The sequence below is a fragment of the Micropterus salmoides genome, unplaced genomic scaffold, assembly GCF_014851395.1.
Source record: "Micropterus salmoides isolate LMB-PRFRI ecotype aquatic unplaced genomic scaffold, ASM1485139v1 Ms_hic_scaffold_2, whole genome shotgun sequence".
Classification (NCBI taxonomy): domain Eukaryota; kingdom Metazoa; phylum Chordata; class Actinopteri; order Centrarchiformes; family Centrarchidae; genus Micropterus; species Micropterus salmoides.
The window spans coordinates 12,644,817-12,664,918 of NW_024041150.1; the positions used below are offsets into that span (position 1 = coordinate 12,644,817).

The 20,102-nt window shown below is 39.2% G+C and overlaps 1 protein-coding gene across 1 annotated transcript in view; it reads left to right on the forward strand.

Moving 5' to 3' along the window:
* The window catches only part of ank2b (ankyrin 2b, neuronal), a 126,933-nt gene that overhangs the window by 43,976 nt on the left and 62,855 nt on the right, over positions 1–20,102 (forward strand). The window contains exons 3-9 of the mRNA XM_038731151.1: positions 6,725–6,823; positions 9,303–9,401; positions 9,583–9,681; positions 11,701–11,886; positions 16,713–16,736; positions 18,119–18,127; positions 18,734–18,832. Coding sequence (XP_038587079.1) covers positions 6,725–6,823; positions 9,303–9,401; positions 9,583–9,681; positions 11,701–11,886; positions 16,713–16,736; positions 18,119–18,127; positions 18,734–18,832 — 615 coding nt within the window. The remainder of the gene's footprint in view (positions 1–6,724; positions 6,824–9,302; positions 9,402–9,582; positions 9,682–11,700; positions 11,887–16,712; positions 16,737–18,118; positions 18,128–18,733; positions 18,833–20,102) is intronic.

Here is a 20,102-nt window from a genome sequence, read left to right on the forward strand (position 1 = left end):
AACTCCAAATGAATGCTAGTACTGTGACGTATCTGATAGATGTGTAAATAGGAAACTGTTTGGTATAACTGATGTTTTAGCTATAACAGCTTTATTTCAGCTGATAATACATGTTGGAGCCATAATAGGTTTATTTTGATTAAGTCACTAATTTATAGTAATACAAGATGATTTGAATTTATATTATTCTTTCTGTTAAAATAGAGATCAAGAAATTTAATTATGAATTTTGATTTAGAAAACTTTGGAAATAACAATTGGCTAATGTCGGTGAAAATGATGACCTTGACTCCTCCTCACTAAGAAACAGGTATAATGAGGGGCTGTTTGGCAGCTTGGGAAGGAACTCCCAAGCTGTTTGAGTGAGAGAGGAGGACTGAAACATTAGTGATCGTGATGTAAGATATTTCGAAGAGTTTAAAGGTTCTGTTGGAAGTCAACCACGGAGAATTTATTGTTGTTTTGTTTTGATGTAAATAAATCTGGTATTGGAAGTAAACGGAGGGATCTCCGCGAGTGCTTTTTTGTACACATGAGTCACCTCCAAAAAAGCGTCTGAGGAACATCACGACAACTGAAAGAGACGCCATGGCAATACATGTAATAATAATAATGTTGTTTTCTCTGCCCCCAAACAGACAAATAAATCCAGTGCAGCTATATAACCATAAATCTCAACCGTAAAGCTTAGATATATTGATATTTATATGCTCTTATCTATTACCTCTGTTAGCTAATGATTCAGTGGCTTAGCCAGCTAGCCAAGATGCCTAATATTGCTGCATATTATATTATACTGTATATAGAGGACAGAGGACAGCATATTCCCAGTTTACTTTTTTTTATTCAGCGTCATGCTAATTGTTTATAATCTTTACCATTTCCCTTAAAGTCTCGTGAGAGAGACTTTGAATTTTCCCAGAGTGATTAATGAGCCTTATGTTTTACTGTGCTCTGATTCTGATTATAGCTCAATAATATACTGCACTGATGAGGTGGTATTTACTCTGATTATAGCCGCTTCGCTCCTCTGAGACAACACCAGCACTTCTAAATTACATTTTCACCACATCCCTTTTGCATTGCTTTGAAATTGCTATTGTTATAGATCTAACAGATAATTGGGAATCGTCTCTTAAGTGATTGTGTTCATGGGGGCTGACAGAATGAGGCAACAGATATTATAAATGGAGATGTGGGAGGACAGGGCATGGTACATGATAAAGGGGTTAGTGGTCTCCTGGAAGTAAATGGAGGGCATGGTGGAGGGCATGTACAAAGATGAATAGGGCCCTAGAGGGTTGTGGCAGAACTGGAGGTTGTTTGTTTGAAAGTGGCAGCCACTTATATTTTATATTCAACAAAGAAAAACAGAAAACACCTCATAATTTTGCATACAAAATATACATTAATTAAGAATCGCGAGTAATCAATATGCAGTACATTTGAGATGTGGGATAAACATATTCTATGAGGGTGATTGAAAAGTCTGGGCACATGGGAAGAATATGGAGAAACAATTATAACGTTTTTTATTCAGCTTCCTGTCTGTTGTTGTCCTTTGGGACAAAATACACTGGAACTCGTTTATCTCTGCTGTCTCATAGTCACAGCTGAAAAATAGCTGTGTTTTTTTTGTTTTTTTATGGGAGAACAGTGACAGGTGCTACTTCAAACAGACTGCTGGATGCTTGTTCTGAGATGAGCAACTGTATTCGGGAAACCAGGGGAGCGGGGGTTAGCAGTCTGTCTTGCTTTGCCACAGTTGTCCTACATTTTCTTTTCATGCTTTTTATAAATTACTTGTTAGGTTTAGATTTTTAACAGACCCAAGAGCGGACCCATACTCTGATGGCAGAGTGGAGGTGGTCTGGGTGGAAGCGGCGAGGAGTTGCTGCGAATATGTGAGAAGCCAGCACAGGAATACTGGAGCATAGGGGGGGAAAAACACATTACAGAAACAATCTGGCGATGAATGGCAGGAGACCAGCTCTGTGTCCGAAATCACCGTTTTATAGTGTGTCCAAATGTAAAGTGAGAATTAATATACCCTATATCGTCCTCTCATATTTTCCTTGAATGCAATTTGAAAAGTAGTTTACAACCGTCGGTCACTAACCAAGCATCCAACCATCATGCATTGCACTTATAGAAAAACAGTCCACCAAACAATTGTCCAACAGCAGTGACATAATTAACAGTGCCAAAATAATAGTGAGATAATAATAATAATAAGAATAGAGTAGTGTCCAAAAATGTTGTTTTCATTTTGTGGGTGAGCTCACTGTATAGTCCTCTGCAACACACTAGATAAAGAGTGGCAACTGAATGGGGACTTCAGATACAGCCCAGGAGTATTTAAGCAGGAAGCTTGATGAGCAGATTGCCAGCAGGTGTGGAGGAGGACCAGTTGCCAGAAGATATACACCATGCCCACATCACAAACACAAACAGACACACAAGGGAAGGGGGTAAACAATGGAAAAACACAGCAGAACACTGAACACAGCTGGGCCTGTTTCAGAAAGCATACTTAACAAACTCTGAGCTTATCCCTGAGCTCTGGGTTTATTGAGCCTGAGGTGGCAAACTCTGAATATTCGGCTCCAGAACAACTGATCAGAATAAGTTCAATCAACTCTGAGTATGTTGAACCTGATGGAAGCGTGTGCGTGGGGATGAAAAAAAGCCTCATCAATGGAGCTCCGAGGCTATGATTCACCATGGCAACGGGTAAATAAAGGCAGAGCCTCCATTTTAATCGGGTGGAGCTAGAAATATGAATGTGCCAACAGGGACCATGATTGGCTCTAAAACGCAGGAGTGGAAGAAAGATCAATGCGTTAACATTAGTAGGCTACTATACAGCGTTGCTCATTCATCATTTACCAGACTGGAATTTCCTTAATGAATGATAAAGTGCTACAGCCCATTGCATTCGATTTTAAATAGGAAGGCTATATTTATTAAGGTGTAACCGAACGGGGCAAAATGCCGGTGGCAATCGCCTACCTATGAAAATAGGTTGGCGATAGATCAAATATAAGTTTACTCGTGAACCTGTGATTGTAAAGTCACAGTCACACCCAGCATGTTAGTCTATTAATTATTTTTTGCAGTGGAAAATGTGTATAGGTTCAAACTGATGTCTATTTTACATTAATAAAATCTTGCTCATTTTGTATTTTATTAATGCTATCAAAACACACGACTATCAGCAGTTAGGCCTAATAATGGAAAAACTCACTTTTAAAGCTTTAGGCTTATTTGTTTCAGCTGCACCACAGTCATCCTCACTCAGAAATAGTCCCATCTCCAGCTGACAACTACGATAGGAATGTTCCAATCAGTGCGACTAGCCTACGATATGAAAGATTAGGCCTACTGCAGTAATCAATGAACATTTTCATTGATCAGTTTTATAGGTTACATATAAAATAGTGATTACTGCAGTAGCCCACAGTAAGAGTTTTCAGTCCAGCTAGTCGCAGTGTTATACCTAAAGACGGACACAGATTTTATTCTGTGCTGAGGATAAATCCACGTTGTGCGGAGATCTGTCCTTACATCAATGACAGATTGATCAAGATCATGTTTGGGTAAGAAACTAATAGCCTAGTCTAAGTAGGATTTTAAAGTTTTTAAAGATGTAAATGCGTTCAGATATGTGCTTTGATATCGACAGAATGAATGAGGAAATGAGCAGGCGCGGGAGGGGAGGAGTCCGGTTTTTCAACTGATGCCGTGAACCTAACCTCCTCTGGAGTTACTGATCTAGGGATTATCTGATCTCGCTCTCTGAAACAGAAGAGAGTTTCCCTCATCTCAGGTTCAACATACTCAGAATTTTCACTAATCCTGCTTTCTGAAACGGGGCCCTGGAGTCAGTACTTGGATGTTATCTTGATTCACAGATGTTGTCGCAATGTTTATGCCTCTTGTGCTGTCACTGGCAAGAACATTTCCGAGGTTTCCTTGTGTGGGGCAGCTACAGTGGAGTTAAGGTTAAATTAACAATGGCTTAGGTATAGTTAAGGTTAGGTAACTAAACACTTGGTCAAGGTTAGGAACAAGTTGTGTTTACTGATAGGGTTAGGGTCAGACACACTACATGAACATACTATGAACATACTAACAAATGAAAAAACAGCAGGATTTAGCTGGAATATATATCCTGCTCTGCTAGTAAACAGATGACTCCTGCCAGCTGTGGCAGGGCAATGACAGCTGAAGCAAAGTCAGATGATTCTAGGACGAGCGTTCACTCTCTTTGGAATCCCACATGGAGCCTCAGCTAGGACCCTAGGAGTCCAGCGGGACCGTCAGCCTCAGGGGGCTGTAATGAGGGTTAGTTTGGCTTTCACGGAGGAAATTACTTATTGACTCAGTGGCTCTTTTTATACTGCAGCTTCATGCTTGTGCTGCTGAAAGGGTTACTGAATCAGTGCTGGACAGCAACTTTTTTTTTCTTCCTCTTTTCAGCTCATTGTTGTTGCTCATGTTGTTTTCCTTTGACTTAAGCATAAATAAGCTCTAATAAATCCATTGTGCAGTACCTGTCCAAAACCAAATACCAAAAACACAAAGATAGCCACTGGTTGAGGAAGAAACTGGAGCATTTAGCAGCTAAAGAGACATCTTTCTCTGAAGTTGTTGGAAACTAAAATTAAAAGCAATGTTGCTCCATGTCTGCTGGATGTGTAAATATGAAACTATCAGCCATTAGCAGGCTTAACAAGGCTCCAATTGGGCATATGAGCACCAAAGTCTGTAGAGTGCGACTACATTTTCTTTATTCATTATTCATCTGTGTGTGTGTGTGTGTGTGTGTGTGTGTGTGTGTGTGTGTGTGTTTTCCATCCCAAAACTCATTCGTGGAAGAAAGTGCCAATCAAAAGCAGAGAAGGGGCAACGGATTTATACTCCTGCAGTGACTCGATGCCGATACCTATGGCGTTAGCAACTCACATACCCTAGCATTTACACTTTACACTTGTTTGTGTCGCTCTGCAATTACACCCCCAAAATTCCAGTTTCTATGTTCCACTGTGTTGATTTCTGCCGGTAAGTCGACTAACTTTTAGGCCTCCGCCAACTTCAAAGGGGTTAAAATAATGATTGTGCGACTCTTGTAGACTTTCCAAATGTTGTCGACAGAATGAAATGAGTCATTTCATGGGGGTTGTGAAGCTTAAAAGAAAATATTCTTTCATATATTCATTGTACAGCCGCTTGTTTGGCCAACTAGCTTCAAAGCACAGAACACATCCTGGGAGCTTGGAGGAAATGTGATGCTGTGACGCTGACCAATTACAGTTCTTGTGGTCTGCGTCACTGCCACGTGTAGATACTTTCTTTTTTTGGAATTTTCAATTTGTCAAGCACTTTAAACATCAGCACTTTTGTTTTACAATAATGAAGTTTTGGCCATTTTTTGTTTGTGGTGTGATTCAAATAAAGACAAAGATTTTCCTGTAGGTGTTCCTATTTACAATCAATCTTGTATGGAAAATGACTGTTATGGTGCTAAAATATACTGTTATGGCACTAAAAGTGCTGTGAAAAATGTGAGTGCACCTATATTGTTTGACAGTGCACTTAAATGAAAAATTTAGGCACACCAATGCAAAAAGTTAGTCTGAATCCTTGTACTAAAGATTACCAGACAGCCTAGGCTAGGTTTGCCATAATAACCTAATAAGTTGGCAATGAATCCATGTTCTTTTTGTCTAAACCAAATAGGAAAAAACAAAACCAAAAATGCTTTTTTGTTTTAAAAACCAAAATACCAAAATGGAACAATCAAGTTTTTTGTTTTCTCTCTGTTACAGTTACATACTGAACTTTGCCACAGCTAACAGCGATCACAACCGCAGCCACATGCAAGGAAATATCACCAGTTAATTCAAACTCCAGTTAATCAGTTTTTTACACCAAAACTGGTGTGTCGCCGAAACCACCAGTTAAACTGGAACACTGGAAATATCATGCAAACAAAAAACTTTTCACATTTTGAAACAGCAAAAATCAAAGGATGAAATAAAAACAGATTATAACATGTCAGTGTTTTCAGCTATTTAATGGCATGACAATATGCACCTTTAAAATATAATGTTTACTTCATTTGTTTAGGCAAACTATCAATTAACAATTCAAATGTAACTACTCTGAGCTACTGCGTATGTCAAGTTAAAGAGAAGCAATTACTGCTGTCTTATCTGCCATTCGAAATATGCCAAATCTTTAACTAAATGACAAGCCTCTGTACGCTTTTTTAAAAAGGTGATTCTGGTTTGTGCTATTTTAAAATGACTCCCCCATATTTATCTACTGTCTCAGCCATCACCAATCATTACCAATGACAACAAGAGGATGTTTGCTTGACCTGCACACACACAGACATACTCGCATACAGCTATTTATATCTTCATACCCAGGATTGGCTCTGCTCCACAACAGCATAACATGGCACAGCTCAAACCAGCTTTGATATTTCATATCGGAGTGAAGGACAGCCATCAAAAGATGGAAACAGAGAAAGAAGGGCAGGCCCAGTTAGTCATGGATGTGGTGGAGGAGGTATCTCTTCTATTTCCATTTGGATCTGTTTTTATTCATGTGAATGCTGACTCAGCGTACACACTATTGTTCTTCTAAGAGTTTTCTTTGTTAATGTTGGATGGTGGACGTTGAGCCTGACCTTTCCTCCCTCATGTTTTTCCAGAATGGTCTTAATGCACTGCACCTGGCAGCCAAGGAGGGCCATGTGGATCTGGTCCAGGAGCTGCTGGATAGAGGTGCAGCAGTGGATTCAGCCACAAAGGTAGGTTATCTCAGCTTCCCGCTGAGCGAACTTCAGTTCCTGAAAAGAAATAAGTGGAAACTCCTACACACTAGCTAAGCTATATACTGACAGTACACATCTAGTGTGTTCAGTTTTTAAAAACATTTTTTGTAACTTTTGGACTAATCAGTGTTTGATGAGGGTTCTAACCCTGAAATCACAAATGAATATAATCTAATAATCTAATAAACAGTTATTAATTCACTCAACCAAAATTACTTTTGCTGACACTTTCCTATGGGCTGATATTTGTATCAGTCTGAATATTAATTGCTAAACTTCAATAATTGTATTTTAAAATCTGAATCTGAATAGCATTATTTGAAATTGAATTTATTAGTTTTATTAATTAATTAATTCCAATAAACCTGAAACTGAATATAATATTTAGTTGCAACTGAAACTGTTTTTAGGCCCCACTAAAAATTCAAGTCTTTATATACCTTTACTTTAAGCTCTGTCAATTCAAATTTGCTTCCTCTATTTCAATTTCAATCCACAAGATTCAGTTTCATGGAAAGACAGCAATCGAGTTCAGATCAAACCTGTATTCTTTCCAACAGCCAGCAGGGGGCGACTCAAGTACAAAAGGAAGCCCTGTTCCATCAGAAATAATGGCAGAATGAGCTTCCCACCTGATTTATTACCTCAGTAAACACTTTCATTACGAATTTCTGAACTCAGTTGTCAGTTTCAAGTCCTTTTCAATACAGTATGATGTTCATTTAGTACATTTCCGTCCTGTTTAGAGGAAAGTAGCCAATAAGCAGGGTATGCTTTAGGTTGGGATATCTAATGTGGATATCCTCACTTTCAAGGCCTGATCACACCTGAAAGTAGAACAGTGAAGTTCAGCCATGTCCTCGCAAAATAGCTGCTGCTAGAAACTTGGTGACTCAATAGAGTTGCCCGCCAGCTAGCTAAAAGTAGAGTCGCACAGACTTGCAGAATCTATGCCAAGTAGTACTAAAGCTGCTGGAGGATTACGCCCGGGCCACACCGCCTACCCATGTTAACAGGTTAGCGCAGCCACACAGCCCACATGAGCAGCACGGCTCATCTAGAGATTCGGTGTTTCGCCTATTTTTTCGGCCTAGTGAAAATCATCTGTTGATAGTTGATCATATAGACACCATACCTGCAATCTTATACCTTTCACTACAGGTGCAATGTCTGTATCCGTAGAATATTTCACAGACATTCATTTTTGTTATTATTAGTTATTCTTTTGAGCTGTGAGCTGTGGAAGATTTTAGAGTGATGTGTGACAGTGCTCTCCACCTTAATACTACCTTAATAAGACCCTTTAACTGCCTTTCATTCGTTACCTTTTGGTATCGGTGTCATTCCTATGTCCAACTTTCACCTCTCATGTGGTCATGTATTGCATTCTTCAGGTCAGCACTGAAGTTCATCATAGATCAGGCAAACTTATTATGAGATCAAATAATACATTTTTTGGTCCCAAGCTGAATTCATATTTGATCTCTCATGTTACTGTGAACACTGTGAACACTCACATTACCAAATAGTAACATCATTGAAACTCGCAGATGCATACTCTCCCCTTCATACATACTGTATATGTGACATTGTACTGTATTATATTTAGTGTTTAGTAACAGAAGCATGTTAAAGCTTGGGTAGGCAACATTGGAGAAACAACCAAGAGACAGAAAGATTTTGAAAGTATCCAACCGAAAATATCCCCCCCCCTCCCTTCATTCAAAGCCCCTCCCCCAAAACAGGCAGACGCACTGCACTTTTAGGTCAGTGGAATAATGCAAAACCATGTCACCTGTGTGCGCACACATGCATGTAACAGGGAACAACTGGAAAAAAAGCTGCTCCACAGAGCTACTAGTGGTCAAAACATCCAAAGGGTGCTATTAAGGGAACATTAGAGAGGAACATTCTAGGCATTGGAAAACAAATTGTTTAAATGTAACCGTTTTAATGAACTGTTGTCTCAGTTTGCCATGTCATTAATACTTGATATATAAATACTTAAATAACCATGACTACTGCATATATGAGTAAGCTGAGTTGCACCCAAGAAGTATAACAGACAAGCTCTTTTCCTGTTGTAAACACATTGTCAGGATGTATTTGTGGCCTGTTAACTGCAGTGTATTATGATTAGAGAGACATCAGCGTTTATGAAACTTAATCCTCTGGCAGGCTGATTTGAGATTCTACTCTCAACCACAACTGTGTAATGGTAACAGATTAATTTGCCTTTAAGACTGGGAGTCATCAATACTCAGAGCTATTCACTCTTGTAGAGCATAACTTCACAGCGGAACTTGTTATAATCCGGGTTTAGATGAGGTTAATAAGATTAGTCCAGAAAGAAAAATGCTGATATTAAATATTGCTCGATGTATTGGTGATATGATTTGTTTTTATAAGGAAATACTTCTCCTCATTGTGCTATTTATGTTTTCTTTTCTTCCAGAAAGGGAACACAGCACTTCACATATCCTCTCTAGCTGGTCAGGTGGAAGTCGTGAAGATCCTGGTCAAACGAGGAGCTGACATCAACTCACAGTCTCAGGTGAGCCTCTGCACGCTGCTGCAGGTGTTGGCCTCTTAAAGGCCACCGACAGTAGCACCTCCTGTATTGTCATGTATCAGGTTTATTTTGGACTTTGTTGAAAAAATATAGTACATAGTAAAGATTTTTTTCATGACCAGTAGTTTAGTAGTAACGTCTTGTATTTGCTTGTGTGCTGTAGAATGGATTCACTCCTTTGTACATGGCTGCCCAGGAGAATCATTTGGATGTGGTGCGATACCTTCTGGAGAATGGAGGCAACCAGAGCACTGCTACAGAGGTAGGAAAAAGTTTCAGAAACAGTTTATGTAGTGTATTTAATAAGACGATGACATAGGTCTAGTATACTGCCTGGTATTTTTCATTGTTGGTGAAAAATAAAAACGAACTGCTGGACAGCACCAGATTGAGGAAAGGGATTATTAGAGATGTATCACATCTCCTATTTAGCTGTGACCATCAAGCAGACGGTATAGGGTGCCATCCCTCCAAAGCAACCAGGCCCGCAGATCATTTGTGCAATGCTCTACTGTACCAGTATAATCAGAGTCAGAATCATAGAATCTTTATAGCCAAGTAGTTTTTTACACATACAAGGAATTTGCTTTGGTAATAAGGTGCTACACATATGCAAACATAGACAGTTGACATAAATAAATGTGTAAATATGTAATAAACAGATATAAATATATAATAGTATAGAAGAATAACGATTAACAAATATTTACAATACGCCGTTTTTTGTTGGTCTGACGATTTCTGAATAGCACACAATGAATTTCTATCTAGTGTAGAGTATATCACTGGCTAGTTAGACATCTGATTGTGGGAACGTCATTAGTTTTTCAAGTATTTGGTCAGAGTTATTAGGACACATCGTCTGTGAATCTCTGTACAAAATTTCATGGCAGTCCATTCAGTACTAGTCCAGACACACAAATTAGCGGGCCTAATGACTAAATGACATCGTCATCCCACTAGTATGGCTAAAAAAGCTAGCACATTTTGTGTTAATCAATCATGGACATGTTGAGACATTTAACTGAATAATTGAAAATGTGTCCATCTATCTCATATTCGTCAAGACATTTAAGTCTGGACCAACGTCTTGACTGACCAATGAACATTGACACCCCACTACTAGCATGGCTAAAAAAAAAAAAAAACAAAAAAAACAAAAAAAACACATTTTTCAGTACTGTTAAAAGGAGATCTATTAAACTGCATTTCCAGTCCTATATTGTAGTTTTGAGACTCCTTTAAGGCAGTTTACATGATTCAAAAAGTACTGGCTCTTCATGTAGGCCTTCATTACAGCCTCTGTCTAAAACAAGCTGTAGATGCTCCTGTCTCTTTAAGGCCACCCCTTTCAAAGCCCACTGTCTTCTGATTGGCCAAAACCTGAAGCACGTTACCAGGCTGTTGCCGCTGAGCGGTACAGACAGACTGAGCGTTGCTGTGCCGTAGCTTAACATCCAACACTGTAGATAAGTAATAAGTAATATGGAAGAACACAATAGGTCTCCTTTAACCAATCACCAGTGTCAGGACCAGAGGCCAGGTGTAGTTATTCAAAACAAGTGCGAATAGAGATGTGGGCAGGGCGGTCAATGTCCTGGTTGGTCAGAGGATTTGGTCCAGTTTCTGGTGCTCTGGATCTCGTGGTGCTGGTGAGTAATCTGGGTCCAGGCTGGTATTCTGCAGTTAAGACAGGGAAAAACTCAATTAACTCTCAGAATCACAAACACAGACAAGATTCCAAATCTCAAGACAAAGTTTGGCTGGCATGTGCACATACCAAATGGTATAACAATCCAGGACTGGACGGTTGGTCTGGCTTTTATGGGTGAGCAGATTGCTGGATGTGGAACAGGTGTGCTTGATTGAAGTGATGAGCCCAGGTGAGTAGACAGGAGCACCGGCGACCACGCCCACCAGCAGTCTCAGAGCATGAGAGAGAAAACAGAACACAGACAGACGCAAAACAAAAACATACCAAGCACACAGCAGACATACCAAAAGGGTAAAAGAACTCAAGAACTACATTCATACGCATACCAGCAAGAAGGCCAGGGTCACCACCGGGGGGTCGTGACAACCAGTGAAACTTCCCACACAGAAGTTTCATATTTAGAACCTTTAGTGGCTGAAACAGCATAGTCCCATCCTGTCATATGAAATATTACAGCAACACTTTGCTGTATATTTCCAGATTAAGGATTCCTGAAAAATGAAATTTAGCCTTTTCTCTTAACCTTTCTTCTCCTCTGCCTTGTCATCCTTGCCTCCCCTCATCCAGGATGGCTTCACCCCTCTAGCCATTGCCCTCCAGCAGGGTCACAACCAGGTAGTTTCTATCTTACTGGAGAACGATACTAAAGGCAAGGTCCGCCTTCCTGCCTTGCACATTGCTGCCCGCAAGGATGACACCAAGTCAGCTGCCCTGCTCCTCCAGAACGACCACAATGCTGACGTCCAGTCGAAGGTATGCCCATAGCACTGTTTGACTCCGAAGCGTTGGCATGTGTGGAAGTCAAGCTAATGTGGTTCTACGCGTTTGTGCCAATGTGTCCATACTTTGGTTGTAAGGACTTTTAGGAAGTCTATGAATTAAATGAGACTGTAGTGGATTTGGCTAAGTAGGATCAGATGTCCAGAATACAGAAGGGAAAGCGTTTAAAACTAGTCTAGTGCTTTCAAATGTCAATGGCAGACTAACAATGGGTTCACCCATGGGTCCTATAAGAGTCTTTGGATGGAAAGACCTTGTTTACATCTGCTGTTAAAATGTGATCAGTATCTGGATAAGTTATCTTGATAATCATCAACCTAATCATGCTGTTCTCATTATCTTCATAATGACATGGTCTTATTTTTCTAGTTCATTATGCAAAATAGCGGAGTAGGTGGAAAGCTGGCAACAAACAATTACAGGGAAGGTGATGTTACAGTCCAATTATGTGGACTTCTGATGTGTGGGCGGTGCTGGAGTCGTTGTAATAACATTACAGCCGATGGTGATGACGTTGGTACCCTCAGTGATGAGGTTCCTGCCCACAGTGATGATCACTCATAGCGCCCATAGCGATGATATCCTTAACTACCAGAAGCCTTGATGTTTCTGTGCACAAATGTAATGTGTGGGAAAACATTTCTACCTGTGACTACCTACAAAGTGTGAGACTTTGGCTCCGCAGTTTCCATACTGTCTCTTAACAAATCTTTAACACTAAATCTTTGAGCTGAATTAACTATACTGAATCATGTTACTGATCGCATCAGTAAGTTTTAGCAGTGCTGCTTACTTTACTGGTGACTAAACTACCTTTGCAGTATGGTATTTTTTTATATATTGACAGAGCATATCTGCTTCACATGGTAAATGTGTTGAAACTAAGTGAGCTCACCTTATAAACAGCGCTTTTAAAGGTTAGGACAAGGTTAGGTAGTTTAGGACAGAACCAGCAACAGACTGTACTCATTACAGTCAGAAGGTGCACCAAACATCACAGTGTGTGCATTGATGTACCGATAAACGGTGATGTGATCACTTAACTTAGAAAGATTTTAGAAAAATTACATCAGTGATTATGAATCTTTGAACTGAACTGAATGAGTGTTTACAAAACCTCTACAATGGCATTGGTTAACATTGGTTTCTTTTAACCATGACCTTTTGACCATTATCTTCCCTAAACCTTAACCAAGTGAGAGAGGTGACAGTTTTTTATGAGCAGTATTGGAAGTCACTGAGAAACAAGGATGTCCGGACAGTAGGGGTGCCAGATCAGAAAACACTCATTAGGGTTGTTTTGGAAGGCAACAGCAACCTATTTTTTTTGTTCAGTCTGTAAGGCTTGTTGGGGAAAAAATGGGATTGGGAAATACTGGAAAGAAAATCTGAGTTGCTCTCCAAATTGTATCTCACAAATGCTAAGATGAGCACACTGAGTAGATTACAATTAAAATCTGACCCAGGCCAGTTCTGTCAACTGGATGTATGGAAGATTTTATTGGACTTTAATATTTGTAACCCACAGAAAACAATCCACAAATGTGTACTATGATGCACAAATATTTCACTATCTACAAATATGTATTTTTACATTTGTGATGTGTAAAATCATATCCATAAAAATACAGAGTGACTTCTACACACAAAACAGTTTGCACATTTGCAGATTGCTTTCTGTCAATTTGTGGGTCATGTTGCATTTGTAACTTCCTTTTTACACATTTTTACTTTGTCTACTCGGTCAATAAAAGAGCTTTGTTACTGAAAAGCTATTTGATTCAGAAAATAGCGACGCCACCACCAAGCTACTGAGAAATGTAGTTAAACTAGTAACGGCGCTACTTGTAGCAACGCTACTGCCCAACACTGGTAATATGTTACACCTTCCTGTCAGAGCTATGAAAGAAAGCTTTGTAAAAGTATATGAAAACAGAGAAGTTCTGTATTCTATAAAGCCCAGGTATCAGGAATACTGCAATTCAATTAAGTTATAACATCTTTTGACGTGAAATGATTAAAAAGATTACTTTTTATTTCCATTTCTTCTTCCCCACAAAAAAGGTAAAATACAATCAGTACAAACAGTGTTAATAAACCAAGTCCATATGGGCAAAAAAGGAGAAAGATGAAACTTTGTGCAAGATATATACATACTGACAGGACAAAGCATTAGGTACACAGTAGTATATTTATTGTCTTGCCTTGCATTCAGACTTTTTGTGGTTTACCCAAATCTTGAGTGGTATTCAAATTTTTCACATCTATAAACTATATACACTTGTACAGAAAAATCCAGTGGTTCAGCAGAAGCATAAGTAGTTGTCTCCTACAGATGACCCTTTGTAATGCAATGGATATTCTTACAACTCATGAGAGGCAATGCTGCTACTGCCACCTGCTGGTGCAGCTAATAAACTGCTCTCACATTTACAGATCTCTGTTTACAGATCTCTGTGGTACAGAGTGGACAAAATTCCACAAATGCGTAAAAAGGAAGTCAGAAATGTAACATGACAAACAAATTGACAGAAAGCAATCTGCAAATGTGCTAAAACTGTTTTGTTTGTAGAAGTCACTCTGTATTTTTGTGGATATGATTTTACAAATCACAAATTTTTGATAAAATACATATTTGTAGATAGTGAAATATTTGTGCATCATAGAACACATTTGTGGATTGTTTTCTGTGGGTTACAAATATTAAAGTCCAATAAAATCTTCCATATGGATGCGGCCTGGCAGATTAGATGTCATGTATGTCTGTTTGTGGTGGCAAGTTTTTCCTTTTCTAGATACCGATCACAGCAGGTGTAAATTGGGTCCCCTAATATAAGTATGTATGATTTAGTTTATGACAGAAGACCGCTAACCTATTGTGATGTACTTCCTCTGAAGCTGTGTACCTGCGTATAGTGTGTTTGTGTCTCCATCTGTCTGTCTGTGCACCTCTCTGTTTCTCTCTTCCTCTCTTTCATTCAGTGTCTCTGTGCCTGCCACGTCCCTCCTGGTCCTGCCACTAACTGGGTCTCTCCCTGTTTTTCCTTTCTCTCTTTAAATGCTACCTCTCACACACTTCCCCCATCACCCCCTCCTACCTCGCTGCACCGGTGTCTAAGTGTAGCACTGTCCACTGCATGGAGTGTGCCACTGTCTGCAGGTTGTATGGTGGTGATATTTATGACTGCATGCAACCAGTGGGGTGGAGGGGAGGGGTGGAGGTTGTGTTTAAGATTGCTTTTTGACCATCTGCAAGGGATGGGAGGGTTTAAGTGCCAATCCGGTACTGGTGGGAATTCAGTTACCCCTTAATTTAGGAAGACTCATTTTTAGTTACGACTGTTCCTCTGATACCAGACAGCGGCTTTGTGACGTGGCTAGAGTGAAGATGATTTTGTTTGCCAGTCTTCCTGAATAATAAATTTTGCTTCTACAATAACTGCAGTATATTTCATCAAGGTCCCAATTATGTTGTGATGTAACAAAACACAGTGGAGGGAGAGTATATGCATGCATTAAGCAAAATACCATATGTGGTTCATCTGTTGTGATGCAGCCCTGCTCAATATGAGTCATAAGAAAGGCCCAGAGGAGGCCATAAACGGCAGCACGTACAATCACACGCAAACACATGCACACACAAAACACATATTGCTGTCACACACAGGGCACAGTTCTAATAAAAAATTGGGAAATCAGTCTAGTGGCCGCTATCTGAAATGGTCCTCTTACGTCACAGTTCATTCTTATTGGAAAATGGGGCTGTCAGAGCAATAATATATTATAACTAGGGTCTTATCTATGTAATTTTGGCCATTGGTAATAATGATATTGCAGCGGCAGTGTTAAAAGAAATCCAGCTGGGTAAGCAACACAAGTAGAAACACATTGTGTGGTTTGTAAATAAACCCTCAGGTTAGCCGAACTCATTTGAAAGAGAAAACGACAATTACATTACTGCCTTTCAACATGAAGTTAAATTAGCCATAGTTTAGAGTGTTGACTGCTTTCCTATTTTTACATTATCTAGCTAAACAGTTGTTTGATTTACAGCCTGTCTGATTGTGTGACTAAACTGTAACAATGTTACCGTATTCTGAGATCTCAGCAATTTCTTTGAGGAGAGTTATCATAACCATAAGAAGTGATGACCAAAGCTACAAAAATACAACCCAAATTGTAATATGGGGGAATTATCTTCTGAAGAGAGACTGTAAATTTTGCTAATCTGAAGTTACAATTACAAGATAATGGTACACTGACTTTCCCTTAACTACTTGTTTTACTTTTGTGATAAAATGTCCATCTGTGATATGTTAAAATGGAGTGTAACATCAGCACAAGTAGAGAAGGGTCATAACATTAACAACATTAGCAACCATTTAGTGATGGTTTTCTACCTTATGTCTATGTTTTATGTCTTTGTAACTTGAATATCTGTGGCTTTTAATCCGTTGCTTGGGGGGTAAAAAGACATTTGAAGATATCACTTTGGACTCTGGGAACTTGCAGTGAGCATTGTTCACTATTCACTATTTTAGACTCAACAATTAATCACAAATACAAATAATTAAATAATAAAAAACAATCATTAGTTGCGTCTCCACAAGTCTTTAGTCTGTGTGAACTGGAGATCAGCTGTACTGAGAGCACATCAAAGGGAAGTGACCCACCCCAGCCACGTCGCTTGCCAGTTTAGTATCTGACTGCACAGCTGCCTCTGAGCTGCTCCAGTGCAGTAATGTGTTAAACAATCCTAACTGAACTGATCTTTCCCTCCATCATTCCTCCTGCTTCAGATGATGGTCAATAGGACTACTGAGGTATACACACGCTCCTTTAATTCTCCACAGATTCATAATACAGTCCCATCCCATTGTTATTTCAATTTTATTTCCTTCCACCGTTTATTTATTTCACTTCTACAGCACTGCATGGCGTAAATAAAGAAGCATTTGGTTTATTTTACACTCCACACAGTTTCTCTTGGTTTGGTATAATATAATACCAATATATATAATAACAGTTCAACATGCACGGCTGACACGAATGGCCAAGCTACTGCCGTGTGTCCTGCGCTGAGGCACTGCACAAACTCTGCTTATCTTTAGTTTTTGGCTTAAGATTTGGTTTATTCATACTCTGTCTGTATGCATTTACATTTTTGTTCCCAGTTTATATTAAATGTATCACCGGCTCAGAAAGCCCCTTTTGTTTTTGTCATATGTGACCCTCAATACCTCTAAACAACATCATTATTGATACAGTTTATTGATTTATTTTCAATGATTACATTTTCTCCCTGCCAGGTTTTGATTTAATGAATGCTGTACAACTATGAATGTATATTGTCCACTAGTCTGTCTTGTAATTTTTTCTGTTTATTTCGTTGCATGATTCTAGAGACACACTTTGGACTACTTAGTTTAAAACAGTATAGATTAAATTATTACAAATATTACAATATACTGCATACAATATACTTCTATATCTGTATGGTGGTCCAGAGCTGTCAAAATAAAAATTAAATTATTTAAATTGTATTTTCCATCTGTGTGCCCATGATATATGATGGATTTGAAAATTACATTTTTATTTTCATGTTTGAAAATGCGTAAATACTTCCAAAATGAAAATGTCGTTATCAGTGTAGATTTTTTCCATTTTTCAAATGGGCAGACAACCTATGTGATCCTGAAAATTAAAATTTTCAAAAATGTTGTTAAGATCTGTCCAGAAATGAAAAAGAAATGAATGAAAATGAAGAGTTCATTTCATGCTAAATCTTTGTGTCAGTGTTTTAGCAGAGTAGTTTTTTCCATACATATTTAATGTACACACAAATGGAAAATTTTATTTAAAAAAATTATTTTATTTTAATATTGGCAGACCTGGTCTTCTATACTATAAAGCTTACTGATCAAGTATTTCAAATGCATGCTATCTATGGAAGATCTTACAATTACTGCTTCTACTACTACAATAAATTCTAATCAGTAATGGCATGGGAAGCTTATTAAGCTTTTCAAATATGACCTGCTTGGCCAAACACTTGGTACTGAATAGCATGTTGCATCCACGCTACCTTAATTTGCACCATTCTAAGTTTTTGACTGTGTAAAGTTTTTAAACCATCACGTTAGTCACTGTATTCTTCACACTTTTGTAAACAACTTTTTCACATTAAATCGGACCACACTTACAGAATGGCAAGGTAAGGCAAGAATTTCAAAACTACTTCAATCTGCTCTGCAATCTCTAACTTTTCTCATATATTTCTCATTGCTAACTCTAATAGTTCTATGACATACAGTTAACATAGTGCACTTTGGTGTTGATCAGAAATGTACCCTCCTCATAATGCACCACTTTAATTTGGTGTTGTTTGGGTAGCTAATATTGTTTGTCCATCTTCAAATCAATCTTGATGACAATCTGTGTGTCCTGTACCTCTGTTTTTTGCTTTTTGTCCTTTTCATTTCAAATTGTTTCTGAAGCTGAGTAAAGGCCTTCTTTTACTTTTGATTCTGTTATTGGTAACTCGCATGGAAGTGACATGTCTGAGTGTATTTTGGGGTTGTGTGTGTGGGTGCTACATATTCTGACTTGGATATTAACTTAGATTATTTTATTTACTATTCCTTTTTCTTTGTTTTCAGTTTAGTTTTTGTTCACCTGTGATGCTTAATGCGACTGCTGCATGCTGGGAAGACCAAAGATCAAGAGACATGAGTCAAAGTTCAAGGACATGAAGTAAAGGCTAATGTGGGACTTCTCTCCTCCTCTCTGTGTGTCTGTCGCTTTCCGGTCTGTCTTCCAGAGTGGATTCACACCCCTGCATATCGCTGCCCACTATGGCAACGTCAATGTGGCCACCCTCCTGCTGAACCGAGGGGCAGCAGTCGACTTCACAGCGAGGGTATGATTCCACACCAAGCACAGTTATTTGGGTTTGAAAAGTGAATTGAAAGACACTATAACTCTACTGAGACACTCACTGGACTATTTTTTCTGCTGAATCTCTATTAACTTAAGAAAACGTATTTCAGTGGGCAAGCAAATGAAGAAAACACTGATCACTTTTAGCTCAGTATTCCTATTAATCACATTTATGTGAATTCATATAAATCTGCAGTGCACACTGCTTCATGTGCCAGCGTTTGGTGCCAATGCAGGTAGTAGTGTGTCCTTTTTGTAGAGAGAAGGACGTCAGGGCATAGATGGTCAACAAAGTTGACCGGCGGGATGGCCACCAGCAGTAAAAAGGAAATAAATCCCTGCTTTGCTGACACCATCGTATAGTACAAAACATGACCCGGCTCCACACGGAGCTTCAGACTCATTATGGTCAAATGCCATGGGGCTTACAGTATATCAACGAGTGGTAAAGAGGCATGATAACAACTGATGATAACTTTTGAGGGGTGTGTCTGGGTGTGGTGGAGGACATCGCAGCTGCCTATACCCTGAAGGGCCTTCTTGGAGAAGATGAGTGGTGGCATAAGAGACTGGGATCTGGGCAAGACCCTCCATGGAGAGTCTTGCGAGGGATAAAATTTCTCAGGGCAACCAGCTTCTTCGTGGGTTTGGTGGTAGGGGCTTAGAGGAGCGATACAAGCACCAGAGACAGACGCAATTGTGTATGTTCAGTTGTTGCCTACTGCAGCTTTAACCAGGTGACGTAGTTGCCTCGACCTAGCCATGTAACCCCTGTAGCATCTTTTAATTGGATTCTTTTCTTTGCTTCTTTTGACCCACAGCCCACACTCACTTGAACCATGGGACAATACAGATTATAGAATATAGATTTCATCCATCCTTTTACACCAACCATTTTCGCTTCAATACCTAATTCCAACTGGGTCCACCTTGGGGACTCATCTCTCTCCTGCATTCTCCTTCTCTGATTTCCTCTGCTCTTTTTGCCACTTTGTTGTTCTAGGGCTCCTCTTGGTTTGGTCCAGATTATGAGTCTTGAGTGACATGCACTTACCTGTGCCTTGCCTTTGGCTACCTATTCCAAATTGGAAAGTCAATGGACTCGGGTGGAGGGAGCCATTGAGAATCTCAAATCTAAACCTAACCTTAACCACCTAACCTTAACCGCATATTTTAGTTGCCTGTCCAGCGTGTCCAGGCAGAAGATGTTGTTTTCAGTCATCCAGCTGATATTTTACTTACTTACTGCT